Source organism: Enoplosus armatus, chromosome 15 (assembly GCF_043641665.1).
Source record: "Enoplosus armatus isolate fEnoArm2 chromosome 15, fEnoArm2.hap1, whole genome shotgun sequence".
In the NCBI taxonomy this organism is placed as follows: domain Eukaryota; kingdom Metazoa; phylum Chordata; class Actinopteri; order Centrarchiformes; family Enoplosidae; genus Enoplosus; species Enoplosus armatus.
The window spans coordinates 7,872,777-7,896,563 of NC_092194.1; the positions used below are offsets into that span (position 1 = coordinate 7,872,777).

The window sequence follows — 23,787 nt, forward strand, 5'->3', positions numbered from 1 at the left end:
ATATATATATAAACACACGTTGGCACACACAATTCAGATAAGTCGGACAAGTCTTTTTTCTTTTTTTCTTTCTTTTTGGTGCAAAAATTGCATCTGTATGTGAGAATACCAGCCAAGCTAAATGTTTAGTTTATGATGCATATCCACAGGGAATACACGGTACATCTGCTTAGAGGAGTTTGCATCCACACAGAGGAGACGGAGGGAGTAGTTACAATGAAAACAACAGAAAGAAAACGACAGCATAATGGTTGAGTTTTGCTGCTCTTCACAACCACATGCTCCGTCTCTGGAGACAAAGCGAAGAGCACAGCTAGGCAATTACTAAAAGATAGAGAAAGCGATACAGAGACCTCTGTGTCTGTATCTTTCTCATCAGGGTTTTTGTGCTGCTTGCTCATCAGAGACGACTCCTTCTTTGAATGTCTATTTCCTCGTCAAAAGTGGGGCTGACTGAAAACCTGGGAGACAAAGATGAGGAAGTAGTAAACAGGAGAAGGAGGTTAGGAGGTGGTAATCAGATGCAGCAGAGGCACGTTGGCAGGAGGGAAGACAGAACAAAAATATGGGAGGGCAGTCATTTTCACAAAGGTTTGTTAAATACCGAAATGAAACTCTCTTTTTGATTAAAACTTCATATAGTACAATAGATACCCTGCCTCAAAAAACAGGACAAAGTCAATGAGTGACAGATTTAAACCAGCACAATCACAGGAGATGCTTTAAAGGCTTCTTCAGACCAAACATGGGGACAGAGCAGCGTGATCTTATAAATCCAAATCCTGGGTATAAGATTTAAAAACGATGTTTAGATCATAGTTGTGAGTTGTGAGCCACAGATGGGAGGGAAATGAAGAGTGAAAAACAGACACATGGTTGGATTGTCCATACTGCAGGTGGGAGGGAGCGATAAACTCCGGTGATGAATGTCAGTCATAACTGGTGTCTCTTTCATAAGAACTACTTTCCTCTCTGCTCTCAAACCTCCAGGCCTCCACCCAACAGGACTCCATGTCCCCAAAGTGAAGACTGCAGTCAGGGTTCATTATAAGGCTTCAGAGATAAACGTATATGAATAATGGTACAGGAAATTAGGTCATACGCAGGAGAAAAAGGAGAAAGATACATTCACATATATGATCGGAAAAATTATACCAAAGACTTTACTCTACTGTACACTGGACAGTAAAGGGAATCTTATTTAAAGAAATGAGATTGACACTTGCTCTTACACTGGAAATGGCCGTGAAAAAGGGGTACAAGTGCTTCCCCTGTCTCTCGACTTCTCTGTCTCCCTTTCTCTTCCTCTGGTGCTGTAAACGCCAGGGGGCTAACAAGCTCTTAAATAAGTTAGCAGCCAGAATGGATAGGGCCTCCCTGGTGGACTTGGAGGATAGGAATATGGTAGAGTCACTTCCTCTTTAAGAGGGTTATCCTCCTGGGAGTGATGGAAGAAGCTTATAAGAGCGCAGAATTATGACACACACTTTGCCTTCTGTCCTGCTCTCTTTTTTTTCTACATACTGTACTGATATCTAAGATGGTCTCACTGTTTGGGTTGTAATTCCAGTTGTAGTGTTCATAAATATCGGTGCTTGTGTATGCGTGGGCAGAGAGTTGGGGATTTTGTGATTGATTTTAGGTCTGTTTGCTGCTGGTGTTTTTTCTGATGTGCTCAATTAAAGGACATCAGATGACGCTTTAATGACCCTCTTGGGGAAATGACGTTATCTATGCAAACAACAAGACATGTCAAAAGAATATTGGCACATAAATAATAGATCATTTTGAAACTGTCACAGTTGCTGTTTTGAGTGATTTTATTCTTATATTTCTTCAATATCAGCGGAACTCTTGGCTCATTGTCCACACATCCTCACAAATTATCCTTGCATAGACACATGGAGAATAGGAGTGTATGAGCACATAAAGAACATGAAAAGTCTCACTTCTCCTCTCCTGGCATTGTTGGACCTTTTGTGGCAGGCTGTGATAATCAGATTTGACTAGTGGTTGCCGTCCCCTTTCATCCTGTCTGACGAGGGGCTGCGTTTCCCAGACACACTTCAACCAGGCATTGATTAATGAAGACAAAAGCAGGTCATTTCACCTCACTAAACAAATAATGGCTCTGATTAATTAGTTAAGTAGCTACCACCGTGCACAGCTAGTAGTCCACACTCGGAGATGGGAATGTGGAGTTAGGACTGATTAAATGACCACAGTAACAATAAGCCCTCCGCTCTTGGATCAATCAGGGAAAAGATAAGTATGCTGGTTTCTTTGATTAATATAACAGATTTTCATCGGAAAGTATTTCACATTAAATGTATCAAGTAGTTAAGCTCTTCAGACTGCATTCAGATACGTTTTATTATATTTATTATTCACTTAACACAGATATTCAGATTGAAGAAGCTCCTCTATGCAACACAATAACATTTTGTTCAGTTGCACACACTGTACCAAGGTGACTGACAGGCTTGTGTCAGTGTTCACGTATTGGAGAACCTCAGGCGTTCTTTGCTACACGGTCTCCATGGAAGGAACAGTCCGGACAACACTTTCACTTTACTGCCCCTCTTTTGTCTTCGTTTACAATTCCTCAAACGTCCTCAAATAATCTTAAATTGAGGTCTTACTGGAGCCACTTTATCTGTCGACCCAGCCAAAGTGCTTCTTTCACCCTGTCAACCTTGCAGTCCCACAGTGACAGCGGGAGTTTTTCAGCCATACTCAGTCATGTTAGCCAGCCTGCAGCTTTTATAAGCTAGTTTATATAAATAGCCAGTTTGCACTATGTGAAAAATGTGTATGATATTATGCCAAGATCCCGAGGGACCCTTCCCCTAATTTCCCACAGTTCTGGACTCGTAGTGTGTGTTTACATGCAGTAAAGTAACCTGGTCATTGTTTAAAAACCTGGTTTCACTAATAAGACATCAAGAAAACATAGACGTCTTCTGAAGAAACCTGATTTTTAAGCTGTGTGTATATAACCCAGTTTCTGGTGGAGTATTTACGAGAGCACATATGTGTGACAAAGACTTCAGACAGGAGAAATATCACCATGACAGCCGTGTGGTGGGATAAAAGGAAAGACTTGTAGGTGTGCATCCTTGTATCCAATTTACTCTCAGTCTGTCTCTCTCTGTCCATGCAGAGCGTTTTGACCACCACTGTCCCTGGGTGGGGAACTGCGTAGGAAGGAGGAACTACCGTTTCTTCTACATGTTCATCCTCTCGCTCTCCTTCCTCACCATCTTCATCTTCGCCTTCGTCATCACACACATCATTTTACGTAAGTAGCTGAGGGGAGGGGGAAAAGGACGTGTGCCCAGGCATGGTACACACACACACACACACACACACACACACATCCTGGCTGTGTTCTTGGTGTGTTTCGAGCCAGCAGGTTGTAAGTGGGCGTTGTGAAAAGCTGCAGCACTCTGGCTTGTTACCATCTTTCCAGCTGGGAGCAGGCAGTGGACTGTTGGGCGCTTCACCAGTGTGTGTGTTTGTGTATGCATAAATGACAGTCAGTGGATCAATGTTGCACTGGGAAAAAATATGGGCCAAGATTAACTAGAAGATTATGTTGCTGATTAATGCTCTTTTGAGCTTGTTGAGTCTAAATGCTGTCAGATGTGGCAAAAAGGCATCACGGCAGTTTGAAATATTAGATTTATAGTTGTTTTTCTTCTCCCATTGTGGCTCAGGCCAAGTTAGAGCACATCACCGTGACTTAACGATCTGTTCTCATGTTGTAAGCTTACAGTAGACATATAGTACAGCACAGAAGTGGTAAAACCTGCTTGACAGGGCTTCAAATCAAAGATAGTGGCAGTCCTCCGGTGCTTCAGGCGCTAAAATCTCACCTTTTCATCACAATGTTTCATTTATTGTGTAAACAGTAATTCAAAATGAACATGTCTTTATACTCTCTGAACCCATTTGTTGAATTAAGCACAATTCCAATTATAAGGCAAAGTAAATGATCAGTGGGGTTGATTGGAGCCACATAGATGTCTCCTACAGCCACATAAAGCTGGCCAACACTTCATTCTGGGTCTTTCTTCTGGCTCTGTCCTCCTACTCTTGGAAGTTATATTGGAATTTAAGTGGGCACACTCTGCCTAGCTCACTTCATCTTGTTGACACTTAAACTTTAACCAAGAAGAGGGTGTGCAGCAAGTAATGGTTCCAGAGTGCGTAACACCCAACATCTGATACAAGTTCCCACATTCAATTGTTGTTGTTTAATGCTAATATGCACCATTGTGTGTGTGTGTGTGTAATGGTAAACGCAATTGTATAGTGGTCTAATGGAGACTCTTGTCTTTCTCTGTTCACAGGCTCCAATCGAAGCGGGTTCCTCAACGCACTTAAAGATAGTCCTGCCAGATATCCTTTCACTGAAATCACACTTTTGGCATTTACTGTGGAATATGTGTCTGTTACAGGTCATACAGGTCATTCTGTAGGTCAGAATTCATTCGCATTACACGCCTTTTCAAAGCGTTTCCATCTGCTGCTCCTGCCATTTTCTGCAGACTTAAAGTACTTGCATAACTGATGTGCGTCTCATTAGTCCCATTCCAGCGGGGTAACACAGCACGCAAGGCAGCTCCTCACTCTGTCTCTCGATTGGTTCAGTCGGTCCTTGATTTCATCTGGCTTTAACTTGCCCCCTCTCCTCCTACAGAGATGTTGCGCGAGGGAGATTTGATATGAGCGCGGGTGTGTCTGCTGTCTGATAGATGCCAAGTGTGTGCGAGACGTCTTAAGCTACAGCTGTTACAAATACCCTGTAAAGTCAGCTTATTGTCTCAACACAGCATCAGTGATAATCATGTGGGCTTTGGTAAATCCAAGCAAGTCCAACGGTTTAGTTTGACATTGCAGTAAAGTTTGGTTTCACGCCATTTGACCGTAGCCTTTAGCTGTAAATCCAGGCAGTAAAGGTAGGAAGGAGTCACCTAACGTCAGAATTTAAATGTCTCGTCACCTCCCCAACACACTATTTCTGAGGAGAGAGTGACTTTTATTGACCTTTTAACTAACACCTATTAACCATTAATGATGGCCTAAGTCTGCTGAAGATTTTTTTATTTCGGTATATTTTGGTTTCTTCTCTCACTTAAATAATACCAGAATACGAACCAGGATCCGATAACACCTGGGATCGATAAGCAAGTTTGGAGAATGAGAGTTGATCAAATCTAAATGATACCCAACATTATTTATAAGCCACAAAGCAAGTTGAGAGCACAGGGCTATGACACTGTCTCTCTCTCTGCCCTTCTCTCTGTGCCTGAGTGAGATAATCGTCTCTCTGGCAGAGAAATGTGTGCCAAGCCAAGCTGATAACGGCCTCTGTCCTACAGGACTTTAATAAAGGGGAATTGCAGTCGATAGTATCGTAGCCGTCCTTTGTACTTGGTGAATGATGACATGTTTTGTCCTTGCTAAAGAGGGAGGGATTGGGAAGAGAGAAAAAGAAGAGGGAGAGAGGGGGAGAGTGAGGGTATTTAGTTGATTTTTACAGTACAGTCTTACAGACTGACTCGTGGTCTTTGAGTATGTGATATTATGCTGACCTACCAAGTAATTTATTCTTTTTCAATATGTCCACAGGGACCTATCTGTGGGTCTAGATGGTGAATTTGTAGGTCTTATTATTTAAGATATTCTTTTAGAGACTGTATCCTAACATGTAGTTAAGGGTCATTGTACTTTTTACAAATGCAGAAGGATTCATCTTGGACAGTGTCTGTGTTTTTGTGCTTTATGTGGAGCAGAGAAAATGAGCAGTGCTCCGCAGCCCCAGCCAAATGAACTGGTAACTAGGAACTATTGGCAAGAGTAGGACAGCCCCGAGGCTGTAGGTCAATATGCTAGCTGTTAGAAATTGTACTATTTTTTTGTCCATGCTGGTTCCATATGGGTCTCTGATGTGTGTGTGTCTTTGTCTGTATGGGCTTTCACATGCCTGTCTCACTAAACGTAAGATTGGATTAAATACAGACTGTGGCAGATAATTATTCCTTGACTTAATTGTGTCACTGTGCTGGAAGTGGTGGTGTGTTTCTTCTCTGTCTGGTCCATAGTGGGCCTCTCAGGCTTCCATACATACCTAATCAGCTCCAACCAGACCACCAATGAAGATGTGAGTATGAACAAACACAAAAGAGACTTCAGTATGCCACATATACTGTCCCCTAAAATGTAAACTACAAAATCCTGAGACACAGAAAGTAAAGCATGAAGCATTGCTTTAAGTTATATAAGATTTCTATATCTGCTACACACACTATATTTGTGGATTTGTTCATAGTTGATCATTTGAAATATGTGTTCAATTTATAGTTCATAGTAGCGTTGGTGCTCCTTGTTAGTTGCAGTTGTTGGTAGGGGTGGTGTTTTTTAAGTTACAATAACATAACTTTAGAACAGCAATTTTTGTGCTTTTTTAACAGATATTGTAAAATAAACCAAAAATATGACATTGGTTTCACAACTGATTCACAGTTAGAATTCAGGAAAAATAGCTAAATATATTTTTCCTGCATATCAACGTATCAAAGTAGTATTTAAGTATTTAAAGTATTTCTTTTTGGGAAGTTCTTGTTTTTATATTATCTTTCACTTGGCATTAATAACCTTGCACCATAATGGATAGACACTAAAAGAAAACGGAAGCATGTTGATGTTCTCTCTTGAGCCTGGTGCTGATAACGCCAAAGTCACACGTTCGATCCCCGTACGGACTAAAACCATAATCTCTGTGTTACACAGAATTATCATATGATTTTTCCTCCAGTGAGATTTGAGATATTTATCTGTCCCTCTGAAACTGTGACTGATGTGTTGTCTCCTCCAGATAAAAGGGTCTTGGTCTTCTAAAAGAGGGAAGGATAACTATAACCCCTACAGCCATGGCAATATATTCACCAACTGCTGTGCAGCACTGTGTGGACCCCTGCCACCAAGGTATGACGTGTGTTTTTATGAGGTGATTTACACATGCCCAGATGATGACATATAACCTTATCATGCGCTCCTCTGAGAAAACCCATTCAGTAATTTTTCACCTTCACTGTAATAGGTCACAGCGCCTGTTTTTTGGTTTTCTCCCTCATTGTAATTTTCCGTTGTGTCCAAAGGCTGAAATAGAACTGTTACTCAAAGACTCCTTTTGATGTGAGGAGCTGCTTTGAAATGAGCCAGCAGCCTTTTCTCTATACATAGCTACTAAGATACTGCAAGAGTGGAAAGGATTTCAAGCCCATTTTCACCAAATCCAAGATCAAAGTTGGCTAGATACATTCGATTTCACACTTTTGCTGTTCATGTGATTCAACAAAAATACAGGCCAACTGTCACAGCTACAATCATGTCCATGTGACTGTAAATGTCAGTACACGTTGCACATTCCCTCCCAGCTTCTTCTTCACTTCAGCACTTTGTACCATCAATTCTCAATACTCATCCGTGGAACTGTAGTTCTTGCTTAGCCACTGGACAGAGCTACCTACCATCTGCTCTTATCTATACTGGCCACTGTATCCGCTTTGGAACTTGCAGCCTTTAGCTTTGCCTTTTTTGTTTTGCGCTCATTTAACCATAAAGTACAAACAGAAAGTTGGGGTAACGCACAGTCTCTAGTTTAGCACATGCATGCAGTAGCTTTTCAAGTTACTAAATACATCTATAGAGAAATGATGGAGGTTTTTAGCATCAGTCTGTCAGTGTATTTGGCTGTTCTGTGCCATAAGTCACCAATAATGATTCCAGTGGGTGGCAAAGGAGAGTCCTCAGTGCACAGGTGGCTGCCATCTGGGCGTGTTTGCGTGTGTCTGTGGCTGGCCACAGGCATTGCACAGCTGGGTCCACCAGTAAGAAAAAGGAATGTTTCGCCTCAGCCTCGGACTATGCAAGCAACACTGCCTCCCACGTACACACAGATAAAAGCCTCTTGCATTCCCTGCTGAGACCTTGACTCACATTTTCTAATGCATCAACCTACATTTGTTTTTTATTTTATGTATTTTGTATTTGTTTTTATGCTCATTTCCTCCAAAATGCATTTGCAGACGTTCCAGTATTCATTACCAGCAACACAAACCACTGCTGTGGGATCCCAGAGTTTCTCTCTGTGATTCTAGCAAACCATTTCCACCTGAATCCAGCTCAGTCACACTGGAACACACTGTCAACACACACTCTGTTAAATGATTACCCTGCTCGCGCTGTTTAACACCTGTGTGTGTGTGTGTGTGTGTGTGTGTGTGTGTGTGTGTGTGTGTGTGTGTGTGTGTGTGTGTGTGTGTGTGTGTGTGTGTGTGTGTGTGTGTGTGTGTGTGTGTGGTTGTGTGTGTGTGTGGTTGTGTGTGTGTGTGGTTGTGTGTGGTAGAGACTGCTGTGTCAGATCAACCTTTATCTGGCTGATAAATAGCCATTATCACATATATCTGGCCCATGACCACATGCATACCAAGAGTTCAGGGGTTGTCGTCTAACCAGCTGTGTCAGAGTTCTGCAGCTTTAATGATGGGACAGAAACAATGATTCACTCCGCTGCTCCACTGCAGCACCTCAGTGATTTATTATCAAGTTGTGATTTTATGTGAATGTGTGAGTGGAAGATTTGAGTGTAGAGTCTCAGATGTTGAGGCTTGTACACAATAATACACCGCACATCCACATACACACAACGGTCTCCTTTAACAGTGTGCTGCCACTGACACACAAGGTCATTTGCACTCTGCTAATCCTTGCAACCTAACTTTGACTCGACCTGGCTGTAGATACAGTATTACTTTTATTTTGCAGTCAGGCAAGTCTGACGGTTTCATTTGTACATGTGTGCTTTACGGCTTTCACTGCTCTACTGTATTTAATCTGTTAGTGCCATTTGCTATGTTATACTTGTGAATGAATGCCCACAAACAACGCCTTTCTCCCTTCTCTGTTTCTCTCTGACTAGTCTCATTGACAGACGGGGCTTTATCCAATCAGACATACCGCAGCTGGCATCACCAACCAATGGCATCACTATGTATGGCGCCACCCAGTCTCAGCAGAGCCACATGGTAAGACACTGACCCGACTCTATGTCATTTCTCCAAGATACTACTTTCAATCTGCATTTATACAACTATAACGTTATCAATCTGAGTTGTCACGATTGGTCTGTCGATGTTCATGTTGTTGTTGAGTCTGTTTAGAGTCGGCAGGTCACTTGATGGATGAAGTTTTAGGAATAGGAGAGTCATTGATTTAAAGGGACTGGATACTTTTAGATCTGGATCTCTTCTATTCTCAAAAGTTTTAAAGTTACACTCCTGAAGTTTTCAGCCCTGGCTGATTTGGTGACACCTGTGGTTCCTCCGTGACAGCTTCATTGTTTCCTGTAGCTGCTTCACAATAAAAGCCACGCTGTGTTTCGCCAGTCGAACATTTTTAGTGTGAACAGTAAACAGTGAGGCCGAATGGGAATGGTGGACCCCACCACTAACAATGCAAACTACTGTATGGAGAAATAATGACAGAGGCTAAATAGTTTGAAATTACTATTGCTGAAAACTTTAAGAAACACTTTGAAAAGTCGTCTACATTCAACGGTCCTTAGTTCCTTGGCTGCACTACTTTTTGGCCCAGTGTCACCCGGGCCATACCGTCACTCCTACAAGGTCAGCGTGACACACAGAGACAAAGCATCTTTCACAGCAGCCTGTATCAGTCAGTCTGACCGATTGAAACTCCAGCTGTTGCCTTTTGTTCGATTGCCAGAAGCAGAAAATCAACTCTCACCAACTTCATGTCAGTTTGAGGAATTTAAACTACAGACGTCGTGGCTTTTATTACTTGGTGTCTGATTGTAATGGTTGTAACATTAGCTGTCAGTTTAAGGACTGGCCTCGATAACGGAGAGGGTAAAGGCCAGATGAGGTCAAACTATTTCGAACAACAGCTTCACTTAATTCTCTTCCCTTTTCTCTGACACGACATACCACAGAATCACTCTCTCTTTTCAGACCTGGGAAAGCAAATCCAGTTAGTCTTTCTCATCCCACTAGATTGAAACTGATGAAATTGCTCAGGATTGCACAGAGCGTGTCAGGGATGTTTTCAATTTTGCATGTGTCGCTCCATGTTGTCTGTAAATTAGGTCAGCATTTGCAAGCAAGAGTCCTCTCTCTGTGTGTGTGTGTGTGTGTGTGTGTGTGTGTGTGTGTGTGTGTGTGTGTGTACTGAGGTGGCATCGCAGTATGATTCAACTCTTCCTGATTTAAGTAATTCTCCTGTCATGCTGATAATCAGGCCCAAGAAAAACAATGAGCAGGAATTAGACAGAGATAATTTATAATGAATTTGAAATGTATTTTGTTTAAACTCACAATCTCACAAACTGAAAGTACACCACAGTCAGTAAACAATGTTAAACTGTCTCCTATAGTCTTAGAGAGAATAGCCGGAGTCATGAAGAGGACATTGTACTGACCTCACTGACCAGTTTTCCTGAATGGAAACAACAAATCTTCTGTTGTTCAGTGTAGCTGTTAACCTCACACATTACATGCTAGATTTAAGGCCTATTCACACTAACTCACAGCTACTAAACATCTTTCTGGTGCCCTCCCTCAGTGCCTCAGTCATCTCATTGTTCTCATCCAAACTCAATCTCATCCTGTTCTCATTGAGATGTCCAACATGAATGTCATCTGTCTTCAGGCCCTAAATGTGTAACGGGCTGAGAGCCATAGGAACATTCCCTTACGTTAGCACATTCAGAAATAACTGCCATCTGTTTTCTGTAGCGGTCATTATTAGCAGCTAGAGTTGTCCTATTGTGCCGGCTGCTGGCCATTTATCTGCACTCTGATTCAGAGTCAGCTGTGTGCCCAATATCCATTTGTTAAACTCAGTAACATGCCACATTGGTAACACATCGGGAGTGATGAATATTCTCGTCATCCCCCCGAACGCCTACTGCTGCAACCCACTTCATTACTGTAAAAACCTTTTGTTTGCTTTAAAAATCCAATGTGGGCCAGACCACTCATTTCAGGCCCACATTAAGAATATTGTGTCATCGAATAGAGAGCTAGTTTGATTTAGTTAGATTTAGTAGTAAAAGTGTGCCATCACTTTTGTCTGTTTACTACAGAGGTATGTGGGTGGGAGTTATTTGGAGAAAGGGTGTGAATGTACGTGAAGTGTGTGTGTGTGTGTGTGAGAGCGAGAGATAGAGGTGGCGAAGAAACAGCAGAGAAGTGATCATGTATCACTTGATTCATATTTTCTGGTCAGTTTTCATGTTGTTAGTACTGTTATTTTACCCTTTTTAATGTAAGGTTACACTGACTGTGTGGAAAATACAGTACTGTAGGTCAGCCATTTTTATCTTATCTTGTGTTCACTCAAGACCGTGAGAGTCCTCGTCAATGACGCAGTGACATCACAGTTGGCCGTGGTTACAGGTGCATTACAGCACACCTCAATGAGTGAGGGCAGCAAAACACTGCTTTTCAGCCTGGTGTTAAACTACTCAATTTAAAAAAATATATATATAATATATGATATATAAAAATATTTTAATATCATCGTTTAGCTGAGTGTGAAAAAGAAAAATTACTTTATTTCTGAGGACTGGAGACGAGTAGGACCGAGTAAACAAAGCACATGTTGGTGTCTCCAGTCGTGTTGTTGACTCGCGCCTGTCAAACATTAAGGCTGCGTTTTGATGGTACTGTGCTGCCAAATGCATTGAGGTTGAATTTTGCATTTGGGGCGATGAAAGCTCTGTTTCTTTGTGAGGTACAATTGTCTGTGATGCAGCTTAAAACGGCGGCCTGGTATGTAGAAGCCTTGGAAGTGGTTGCTATGGTAACGGTGTGTGATATGATGTCACATTACACCTCGATAGCATAAAACCTCCATTTGGGATTTGACTTGGGGGACGGGGGAGACAGTTTGATTGACAGCCATCATCATAACCTTCAGTTAAAGGGTCAGTTCACCCAAATTGCATAAAATAATACAAATAATGGCAGACATTCTCTGGTTTGTAGCTTTTCCCTGCTGTGTATCGTTGTAAAAAAAAAAAATCTGTTTTTTGACTGTTGGTTGGACTAGAGAAGCAATTTGAAGACATCCTTGGGCTCCATTTGTCAATAATTTCTAATATTTCAAAAAGAGTAATCTGTAATAACAAGTGTTAGTTGCAGTCCTATTTTCAGAAAAGTTTCTGAGATTTTTGCCTCCACCCCAAAACAAGGCGGGGGAAAGGAATTAGGTAACTGGGCCAAATATAACTAAACGTTATTTAAATGCTGTGAGCATTCATATCCATTGTAAATAAAACCAACAGTACCTGCAAGGGTAGATACCGCTGTAAGTTAGTGAGAAAATATGTGTTATAATTTGGTTGAACCTGTCCTTGGTCCTCACGATACTCTATTTGCATTTGGCGTTCAAACCACGTGTGTGTGTGTGTGTGTGTGTGTGTGTGTGTGTGTAACTTGATCAACCACCATTTCCTTGTCGATAATTGCACAGTGAGTGATGAGGGACTGACAACAACCCACAGCCTCATTTTCAGTTTCACCGCTCACTCTTACTGCTGCATGAGTAATGGTGTTACGGGAACAGGAAGAAACAAAGTTGGGCATTTTCAGTGACCGCAAGAGCTGCATACCATTAAATGTACAACTTATTATCAGTCACAGCAGAGGGTGGTGTGTTGTCAGGAATAACATAGATGGCTGGAATCTGCCAACTTGTAGCTGGATTCAATACATATCATCTCTAGATGTTTAAAGAAAGAGCATAAATGGTGTCAGCTTTGGGAAATAATTCATTTTATTTGTAGAAGGTCTGGTTCATCATCCTAATGACCTTTTTGACAATTTTTGAATTAAACTCATAATTGTGGCTGGCTGGTAAATTGAAGGATCCTCTCACCAGTATGAAATGTCTGAATCTAAATTAAGTGTCCAATTTTGCTCAAACTGACTGGAAAGTAGGACTGCAACTAATCATTATTTTCATTGTTGGTTTGTAACAAGTCAGGAAATAGTGAAAAACGTCTCGCAGTTTCCCAGAGTCCAAGGTGATTTCTTCAAATGACTTGTATCTTTCTATCAATCGAATGAATTAATCGAGCGATCGTTTCAGCTCTACAGAAAAGATCTTTTATGGAAATATTGTGTTTATGTTGTGTTTGTAGACAAAGTAGCATTTTGTATTTTATATTATAAAATGCAAACGTAGGATTACGTTCTAGAGGAGGGGAAAAAATGAACTTATCCTCGTTGTGTCATCATTGCCACGTGTGAAAGCCAACCAAAACATGGCCTGTGCTGCTTCATTTGCTATCTGCTATCCAAGGTTAGTCCATCAGCAGTCTATGTACATATTGTGCTGTGTGTCTGTCTGCCGTGGGGGATGGACAGTTCTGAGTCAGTCTAGCTATGACTGTTTATAAAACATGAGTGGGCCTGAAGCTAAAGAGAAAAGGACAAAGTGTTGTATCTCTTTTTTTTGTCCACCTTCTCCATTTTACTTTATATCCAACACACCGCCAATGACGTAGCTCTGTGCTAACGTGGCTGTGAGCGAGGCCTCTGTGTCATTTCAGTCCAAAACCCCTCAAATTAGTCTTTTTAACGACCTGGAAAGGGAGGCCAAGCTCGCAAAGGTGATAAGCCAAGCGCAGCTGATACGTGCAGCTGATAAGAGGATTGATAATACTTAGAAACACGTCTCTTCTACTGTCAAAGGTAGCTCCACTTCTGTTTAAATCACGCCTGTAATCTGCTCTTTTTAGGTCAGTGAGACTGAGACAGAAAGGTGAGATGTTCAAATCTCTTGTCAGTCAGATGTTGGTAGTGGTGTGGGATGGGAGGAGGCATCAAAGTACTTTTCCTGTTTGTTTGAATGGCTTTTTAATTCCTGTCACATCTGCACAACTAGTGATCTTTCATCTTTAAAACACACGATTGCTCTGCGGTGGTAAAGGGCTAATAGGGTTAAAGCTAATCTCCCTGTATTTAATGTGTGGTATTGATGACTCGCCGTGTCCTAACCCAGTTACGCTGCTCCAGTTTTAGACGTGTGATTTCCACTCTGAAGCCAGGTCATAGAGATCAATTGGCCATGAAGCAGTGACATAGCCCTGTGTTCAACTCTGTCGGCTGATCTCGGCTCTGTTTTCACTGGTGTGAGTTCTTTGTGTGGCTCTGCAGTCTAACAAGGGTACTAACATCTTGTTTTCTTTCTTTTTCTCTCCCTTATCCAATCACCTGTCCCCTCCTCTGTTGTCATTCCACATATTCTGCTTTCCTTGATCCCGTGTGTCATTTCTTCTTTACTCCTCCATTGAATTTTCAACACTGCCTCGCTCTTATTTGTTTTCTATTTCCGTCCTTCACCTTATCTATCTCTTTGACTTTCACATCCCCGCCCATGTTCTTCTTTTTCTCCTGCTTTCTGCTGCTTTCTCTCAGTGTGACCAAGACCAGTGCATTCAGAGCACCAAATTCGTTTTGCAGGCCGCCGCCACGCCTCTCCTCCAGCAGCAGAGCAGCGAGCCAGTCATCCTGACGGCCTCCTCTGAAAACGGAGGCTCTCTACCCGGCCGCACCTCCCTCACCCTGGGTGGCCCATGCACCTCGCTCCCCCTAGGCCAGCCCACCCCTCCGACCTCCACCCCCAGCCTCAGCTGCCACGAGGCCACCGACATGCTGCCAATCCATGGACACAGCCACACACACAACCACAGCCACCCCCTCCAAGAGCCGTTGGCCCACCACCACTTTCTTACCCCAGAGGAAGTGCCCTCGCCGCCAGGTATGCTTCCCTGTGGCAGCCCCCTGGGTCACAGCCATACCATGCAGGCCGGCTTCTACAACCCAGCCAGCCAGGACTCGCTACACGAGGACTCTGTCAGAGGATTGGTAAAGCTCAGCTCTGTCTGACAGTGGGACATACCACCTCCTCCCTCCTGGAAACATGCATCCAACCCACGAAACCCTCCTGTGCCACTCTTTTGTACCAGCTCGCTCTTCCCCTGAGTTAGTTCGTTTCTCTCCACAGCAGGACTTGAGAACTTTAAATCAGCTGCTAGAAACTGAATGGAATTGAACTGAACCGAAGTGAAACCAGTTGTCCTCAGCCAGTGTCTTGCCAAACCTCTCTGCTGGAACTGTGAGAGATGTTTTCTGGCCTGTATGACATCTTTTTTTTTTTCTTCTTTTTTTGTACTTTTCAAGGGACGCATTATCCATTAGCTCCTGGAAACTGTACTGGGGACTTTCTTTTTCAAAGTGGCGTATGTCTGTGAGCCATGTCAAGCAAAAAAAGAATACATGTTTTGACAGTACATGACATTTTTGGTCAAAGTGATGAATTTCTGTCAATGGATCACAGGTCTGACAGGTTTTTTTTGTAAAACAAACTTTAGCCTATTTGCCTGTTGCTGATTGGACAGCGTATTTTGCCTTTTTTTTTCTTGGACATTCTCAGCAGTGCAATGGTTGATGTCATGTTGCATATCATCCTGCTTTTTCTATGTTAAAAAAATAAGAGACTGTTGTACTGTACCATGGTTATTACAAATCTTACAAATTATTATATTTCCTGTGGATATTAATAAAACACCCACTTTTTATCAGAAGCGATTGCATTAATGTTGAGGTGTAGAAGGCATAATGTGAGAGTCATGTGGTTTATCTTGTGACTGATGCCTGTGGTCATTGGCGTAAATGAGACAGATTAAAAACAAGCCTGACTGATGAATGTTGCTAAACATTTATGGATGTCCAAACAAGGTGGCCATTAAGTCTCTCATTCATCCTGACAGAGGTCCAGGTAAGGCCTCAAGCACCGGCCTTTGAAGAGTACAGACTAAAACACGGTCTCCAGTAATATTTACTAAAAGCCCCAAAAAAGTCAGTCAACATTTAATTCTCTTCTACCACCTTGTGGTTGAGTAAGAGTACTGCAGTTCAAAGTGTTTTCCTTACATTTTAACTAAAATATAATTAACAGTCACTCATCAAGTGCAGACAGCTACATTGTGACACATCTGTAATGTAACTATAAGCTGCACTAACCACCATTTGTCTACTAAAAATAGATTTAGAATTATAGTGCAGAATTTGCAGAGGTTCCCCTCAGCTCTACAGAGCCTTTTTTAGCTCTTTGTTTTGTTTTTTCTAGCCCACAACTTCACTGTTTTGGTTTTTATTCATTCTCTCTCATCAGTCTTGTTTCCACACACAGCAGGATGATGTATTCAGTCAAAAAACTGATAAAAACATTATTTTTGCTACTTGGCCAGCACCAAACTGTAAGACAAAGTTAGCATCTAACTATCTCCTGTAGCTCTAGCTTGCTGGAGGAGAAAGTGTAGCTGTTATTTGCTGTCTGGAGTTGCTGGAGAGCATAACAGAGCTAAAAGGTGTCTCACATCCATCAGGCAACATGACTCCAAATAAACACTAATTTTGCTTCACGTCTGCTGGATGTGTAAATAAGCCACTTTTTGACAGTGAGACCTTCACAGACTGTGTTTACAGACTGTTGCGCTGCCCCCTAGTGGCCAGAAATATAAATGAATGCAGGTTTAAACGATAGACATAATAAGCAGTGGATACAAAATGGTAATAGTAACACACTTATTTTTTATTAAATCATTTACATAGGGAAGATTTTTCATACATATTTTACAACAATTACAACAGACAATGAAAAAAAACAGACATTGGAAAATAAATATCCCAGATCTTTTATAGTTTTGTTTTTTTTCTTTTCATTATGGAGCAGGATGGATCATTGCAGCACTGAGTGGGAGAGTAGTGAGACGAGAGATGGTCATGGATGCAGGATTCTACTATATTCTATAGCTTGCATAAATATTGCAAAATGTCATTTGTTAAGTTACTGAAACAGTTATATTTTAAACTGTACCCTGTACTGCACTGTGCTTGAGTTCTGCTGCACCATTACATGTTAAATTGACTTAAATGTCAAGTGCATGGGACGCTATCATGTGTTAAAGAATCCTGAGGATTACGACCTTTACAGCAGACTGATTTAAAAAGAAAAAAAGAAGGAAACAAAGAAATGCGGGCATGCCTGAAGTAGACATGTCCTATTTTATGTAAATATAATAATAATAATAATAATAATAATACAGATGAAAATGATTTTGACCATACATTAAAAATGTAATTTTTTTCAATTTCCAAAAAGAATTCCAATATAACCACTACCAATTATTTAGTAATGATGAGAAATGTTTCCAAGCTTTTTAAATGAGCTGTACAATAAATGAGTCTTTATTGGGCCTCCAACAGAATGGAGCCCTTCAGTTTCACTCATCTTTGTCGTGGCTTTTAAACAAAGCCAGTACTTGAGTGCTCATTAACATTTACACATATTTCCTGTTTTAATTATACAGTGCACTAAGAGCGTATCATAGCAGAGATGCACTAGAGACGGTATTAGAAATGAACCAAGGCAAACCTAACTTGTAGCTGTAAACAGTCATGGTGGCTCACAGCCTGATGCTCCAGCTCAGCTAACTCTCATGCATCAGTCATCAGCCAGAAACAGCTGGAAACATGGACCATTCATACTCCATGGTAGGACCTGTCCATGGTCACCAAAAAAATGCAAGACTAGCTTAAAATCAGTGACCTATGGTTGCTGCAAGACTAACCTGACCTGAAGTCAGCACAGGGTTTGCCATTGTCAGCATCCAATCGCCTGGGTCACTGTGGCTAAGCTAATTTAGCATCGATTACCAGAACACAACAGAGTCTGCAACGCTGGCTTCCATGTGAATCTAGAGTCCCGCGTCACCACAGTTTCACATCAGTGAGCTCCAGGTCCCCCATGATCTCCAACTGGTCAATGCTGCTCAGGTCCTGCACCCGATGCCTGAACTCAAACAAGTGGGAGCCGTTCACTGCCAGCTTGAACTGGTGGGGCTGACAGAGGATGAGAATCTGACCACAAAAAAACAAAACACTGAGGAATAGTCAATCAGTACAGAGCACAGGGACACGCTGAGAAATAATTAATGATCAACTTGTGATTGATTAGATATTACACTCCTGAAGTGGTAAATGTTCAATACAGCTGCAGCAGACCGCAGAAGCCCTTCAAAATAAAGGTAAGTCGTAGGCGCTTCCTACCTCAAAGTACTCCCCTGACGAGAAGGGAAAGAAGGGCAGCTCCCGCTCCTCCTGACCCCAGGACTCACTCAGGTACGAGTTCCTGGTGAACACACCCGACTTCATGCGGGGGTTCAGATGGAGGGCGATGTTCTCTGTCCTGCTGTTGCGGAGGTTCACTGTAAAACTGGAAGAAACGTTGGTTAAAGGTAAATAACTATTAAAAAAGAAATTACCAGAGGGAAACTGACATTAGTAACTTAGACATGCACATCAGATTGCTTTTGTTATGCCGAGCTAAATTTCATCACTTTACCTGTGAGGATACATGCTGACCTGTCCTTTGATTGTGATGTGCTGTCCGGGGCTCAGTCCTTTGATGATACTGCCTTTGTAAGGGAGGCTCTGGGATGAGAATATAACTTATTATTCTCAACAGCGATTCATCTGCAGATTCTTTTCTCGATTAATCATTTAGTCTATAAAAATAGTGAAAAATGCCCAATATAATTTCCCACAGTCTTCAAATACCGTATTTATTAGTTTACCACCATGTATCACCATCAAGATAACTCATGGTAACTCACATTTGAGGAGCTAATGTTTGGCATTTCTGCTTGAAAAATTACTTAGCTTAGAATAATTACTTAAAGATAAGTAATTACTTGAATAGTTGCCGGTTCATTTGCTGTCGATCAACTAATCGATTAACCAACTAGCTTTAACTCTGAGATTTCTTAAAAATCTACATTTTAAAGTGATAATCAACAACACTTTTTAGTCTTGATTTTGACATTAATACAATAAAATCGTGTGTATGTACTGTACATGACTGTATGCACCGATGTATACAGTATGTGAATCCAATCAAAAGTATAATTTCTGCTGCAGCAAGGAAAGAATAGGCGTCCTCACAGGAAGCTAAATCAATTTAAAAGCTTAAATACATGAGTATAGGTTAGTTATTCCAACTATGGTTTTATTTTCATAGTTTTGGCCATAATAACATTGTATTCATCAAGTTAATTACTAGGATCTGCTTTCACTTTGGGTTTTACCTCCAAATAAAGTGGTTTAGATCCTATCTGAAGGCCGTCAGGCAGGTTGTATATAGAATATATACACACACATATATATATATATATATATATATACACATATACATATACTTTGTTGTAGCAATGTGTTCCCCGATCTCAGAAATTACTTCAGTGGTTCAGTTTTGGCATCACAAGATACTGGGCACATTTAGAAAGAGAGGTTTTGAGTAGATGACGCAAAAAGGACAAACTCACCAAGTCACCTGATTCTGAATATATTGCCTAAGAGGGAAAAAAGTCAGATTTACAAATGATTAATCTGATACTGTGTGTCTATAAAAGAAACACAGCAGCTTGTGAGGACCAAAGAAGGCAAACAAGCGATGGGAATGTACTTACTGAGTTTGGGATGTAGCCAATAGCGTGCACCCTGACTTTCCCAGATACAGAAAATGTGTCGACCCTGTTAAGTGGGATTTTGTGCTTGTATTCCAGGAGGTGAGCACCGTTTACTGCCACCTATGGGTGAAGGCAAGTATTTTAGAATCTTATTTTTCTATTAATCAAATTGCTAAACGCATTTATTGTTTTTAAGCTACTACACTAAATCTTATCGATGCTTCACTGACCTTGAAGACGTCTTGGTGCACCAGGATAATGGTCTCAAAGGGGGCCCCGCGCTTGTAGGGCAGCTGATGGAGCGTTTCCTCTTGGCCCCAGCTCTCCTGCAGCAGGGAGTTACACACCACACAGGGCGAGCCTTTGAAGCGAGGGCTAAAGTGGAAGGCAACATCAGAGCGCGGCTTGGTGCTGCAGCCGCTCGACAGGTCGATCTGAAACCTGCAGAGAGGGTGCACACCGGAGCTGGATTACAAACCGGGGCTTCCAAGTTCAAGGGTTGGGGACTTTGCGCCTCTTAAGTACCATATCAACAGGTTCTCTTAAGAGAGAAATTAATGAAACAAATATTTGTTTGATCAAAAAAGGCCCAAAACAAACAAAACTTATGACTTCAGGATCTTAAAAGTTCCACAAAACTATCAACAAAACGACTATTTCAATAATCAAGTCAAGAATTAACTTTCAAGCTCAAATTGATTATTTTACTTTATGATCACATGGTGCATATTCTTTGGTGAGGTTGTGTTTAAACAGTCTACCACAACCAACAAAACAGGGTGTACACATACAAACCACAGAGATTAGTAGTTGGTGGTCCTAACCTGTTAATCCATGAGAAGACATGGTGTGGTGTAGTGCCATCAGATGGTCTAAGGGTTTAAGCCCACCTTCAGCCAGAGGACAACAAGCATTTATAATGCTTACGTTTCTTTGAGCAACATACTGTTGCCAAACCTGAACTCTGACCTCCAGGTGGAGGAGCAGAAATTCAAGTCATAGCTGAGCTAAAATGAATTCAAGCAGATCTTGTAGTTGATAGACACTTTAAATTTAAAAGCCATATCTGTGAGGGGAAATGTGTTGCACAAAGCTAATGTCACAGAACTAGACCCGGTGTTCCCAAGGGGGATTCATTACAAGTTTTTCTGTTGTACATTTTAGTTTCAGCACCTAAAAAAAAAACAAGCGAACATTTACATGAAATGAAAAAAAACATTAAACCAGGAGCATGCTTTTGTTAGACTGTAAATGTGTTAGATTGAATTCATGACGTGTACAGAAATCCATCAGGTGATTTTATTTGAGAAGGTTTCCAATGGCCATGTGCTGTGGGGGCGGGTGAGTGCTGTGGTTTTAAAAAGTTTGGGAACCCCTGAACTACACACAATGATGATGAAAGTATCACTCGCTCTGGGGTTTACTGATCAAATCTTAGACATATCCATAAAGGTGGCTCCTCCTCAGTGTATCTCTGGTTTCATCACATCTTACCTGTCAGCATCTGGGGGCACGGTGCCCTGGATGATGATGATCTCCCCAGGGTGCAGGCCTCCAGGTATGGGCCCTGTGTATGGGATCACCTGAGGTGGAGAGCTGGCGTTAGAGCACCGGATACCTGCACTGACAGCAGCTGAAGACATGAGATGAGGGCTTAGCTGGAGTAGACGCTGACCGTCTGATAGCTCCGGTTAGTTAATGTCCGGTGTGCAGGCTGTTAACAGACAACTGCTGACAACACAGCGACTTGCACATAGTTTTAGCTGTATTGTGAGCTACACGAGGGTCTATGGATGGTTGCATGATGGCACCAGAGGGCTGCTGTGGATGATAATAATAATAATAACGATAATAATAAGCCTCTTACCGGATTCAGGACAGTGTGTTTCGCATTTGCCACAGACATCAGGCTTCTTGTGTGAGACTACAACATGCAGCTGTGCTGAAAGACAACCGAGTGTGCGGTAAATATGACCGGTTTGTGGCTCTCCTGCACTACACAGAGATGATGGCAGTGGGCATCCTCTCTCCATCAGCCCCGAACACCATGCGCATGCGCAAACCCTATCATGTGACCAGGTCTGCTGAACGCTGCACAGCGGATTTTACGTTAATATTAAATATTGTTTCACTTTTTTTTTTCCACTAGCAAGAGCAAAAAAAAACTGAATTATTAAATTAACTGTTTAAATAATGTGAAACTATTTGACTTGTATCTATAATCTGTTCTGTTTTGTTTAAATATATATACATTTCAAATTGTGTTATATTAAAAAGTTATTTTAAAAAACAAGAGTAAAGTGCTGTCACGTATACACTGAATTAGTCGGCGTGTACAGCACATTACATACCCATTTTCAACTTGTATTGCACTTAACTGTTAGTAAACATGAACGTTAATGATGAAGACATTTTGTACACAATGTGACCTGCAGCTATAGTATTTTTTTTTTTTTTATCTTTTTTCATTTTATTTATTCATTTGTTTATTTTGTCTGATGCTCCAATAATAGCCATGCCTTATCCTTGCATTAATGTTTATTAGTTAAGTTTCACTTCCGGTTCTTCGACGACACACTGTGGCTTAAAATAAAGGAAGTGACTGTTTTTCATATCTGAAGAAATTGAAGCTCGGCGCAGTTCGAGGCTCGTCAGACGGGAAGTTATGGGTCTTGGTGAGTATCGCTGTTCCTGTGACGATACCGATACATTTATTTCAAAGGACGGATACTTTAACAGTAACAGTAGTAATAGTAATAGTAATAGTCTTCGATTAAACCAGATGAGCTGTAAATGTTGTTTTCGGTTTTCCATCTTGTGTCTCAGGGACAGTTGCGGCCATTGGAGCGAGTGCAGGTAAGACTTTGGAAAGCCTTTATGGATCGCCTGTGTTTACTGGTTGTAACGTGTACATGCTGAACTTATGTCGCGATAAACACGATGCATCATTTTAAAGCGGCCTCACAAATGAACCCACTATCATTATCACGTGCAGTCGGAGCTGTGGCCCTGGCTCCTGTTGCTCTGGGGGCCATCGGCTTCACCTCAGCGGGCATAGCAGCAGGCTCCTACGCTGCCGGCATGATGTCTGCTGCTGCAGTTGCTAACGGAGGAGCAGTGGCAGCAGGAAGCACAGTGGCTGTTCTGCAGGCAGCAGGTAAACAACATTACTAGATAGATAGATATATTGTTTGTTTCACGGTGGTTTTAACTTGTGTCTTTAATAGTGAGACGATCATTGCCGGAACAATAATCAGAAGGGAACACAAGTGTCTGGCAAACCTGGAACTGAAACAACAACAATGTCAAGATTAGTAAACTTATGTGGATAATTAGTGCAGTATTCAACAAAATGAAGTGTTTTGTTACAATGATACTACTGTATACACCGTGATGACAGTAGTGCTACTGTTTCATTTCGTCTTTTGGCTTGAGAAGAAGTCTCTCTCGGCTTCTCTGTGGCTCCACACCTTTAATATAAAACCCGTGTAATCTCACTGCAGGTGCTGCTGGTCTGTCAGGAGCTGCCACTGCAGCTGTGGCCGGCGTTGGAGGAGCAGTGGGATGGCTGGCTAGCTTCTGCGGAAGACCCAGATGAATTTACAATATTTCTAACTTTGAAATGTCTTGTGCAATAAATATTTACCTGTGAAAGATGCTGGTTCAGTGTGTCGTCTGTAAATATGCTCCAATCCTCCACCAGTCCACCCAGTGTCCACCAGAAAGGACTGAGGGAGTAAATGAATTAAAGGGTTCACTGGTTCACTTTACAGCTGTTGCATAAAATACATATATAAATGCAGTTGTTAATAAAAGGCCATGTCTGTTATGATGCTCATCACTGGATTTGTTCACCTGCCTTCCTGACAACTTGCACAGCAAAGAATTCAGACATTGTTCGTCTCTAACTTCCTGTAAACAGAAGTTGAGCGTTGAGCCCAAACTCAACGTAAAGGCTTTGCTGACACTGAAACCTTTCACATAGCAGGGAAATACCGCCCTCCACTGATGAGAGTTTAGTATTGCATCAAGCTGTTTTCACACAATTTTAGTGTAGTTCCTTATTTAAATGAGAGGATGAGGACTTGAGGAATTATGTATTTGGACATTAGATACGCCTTGACTCAAATGTTAAGTCAAAATTGCAGATTTCACTCAGT

General features: G+C 41.6%; 3 protein-coding genes across 3 annotated transcripts in view; 2 read left to right on the top strand and 1 right to left on the bottom strand.

The window, feature by feature from the left end:
* The window catches only part of LOC139297435 (palmitoyltransferase ZDHHC14-like), a 44,439-nt gene extending 28,722 nt beyond the window's left edge, over positions 1-15,717 (top strand). The window contains exons 5-11 of the mRNA XM_070920104.1: positions 3,164-3,301; positions 4,356-4,404; positions 6,067-6,169; positions 6,884-6,993; positions 8,990-9,095; positions 14,514-14,749; positions 14,789-15,717. Coding sequence (XP_070776205.1) covers positions 3,164-3,301; positions 4,356-4,404; positions 6,067-6,169; positions 6,884-6,993; positions 8,990-9,095; positions 14,514-14,749; positions 14,789-14,984 — 938 coding nt within the window. The 3' untranslated portion in view covers positions 14,985-15,717. The remainder of the gene's footprint in view (positions 1-3,163; positions 3,302-4,355; positions 4,405-6,066; positions 6,170-6,883; positions 6,994-8,989; positions 9,096-14,513; positions 14,750-14,788) is intronic.
* A 2,105-nt stretch (positions 15,718-17,822) lies between these two features.
* On the bottom strand, positions 17,823-21,663 carry LOC139297510 (galectin-8-like). Its single transcript, XM_070920215.1, has 8 exons — positions 21,495-21,663; positions 21,122-21,260; positions 19,858-20,068; positions 19,628-19,747; positions 19,484-19,510; positions 18,505-18,593; positions 18,210-18,375; positions 17,823-18,020 (listed from the first exon to the last, which is right to left on the bottom strand). Exons 1-8 carry the CDS (start codon positions 21,658-21,660, stop codon positions 17,871-17,873), a joined length of 1,068 nt encoding a protein of 355 aa, XP_070776316.1. The 5' UTR covers positions 21,661-21,663; the 3' UTR covers positions 17,823-17,870.
* A 493-nt stretch (positions 21,664-22,156) lies between these two features.
* LOC139297514 (interferon alpha-inducible protein 27-like protein 2A) lies at positions 22,157-23,281 on the top strand. Its single transcript, XM_070920219.1, has 4 exons — positions 22,157-22,302; positions 22,454-22,483; positions 22,623-22,784; positions 23,131-23,281. Exons 1-4 carry the CDS (start codon positions 22,293-22,295, stop codon positions 23,223-23,225), a joined length of 297 nt encoding a protein of 98 aa, XP_070776320.1. The 5' UTR covers positions 22,157-22,292; the 3' UTR covers positions 23,226-23,281.
* Positions 23,282-23,787: the final 506 nt, after the last annotated feature.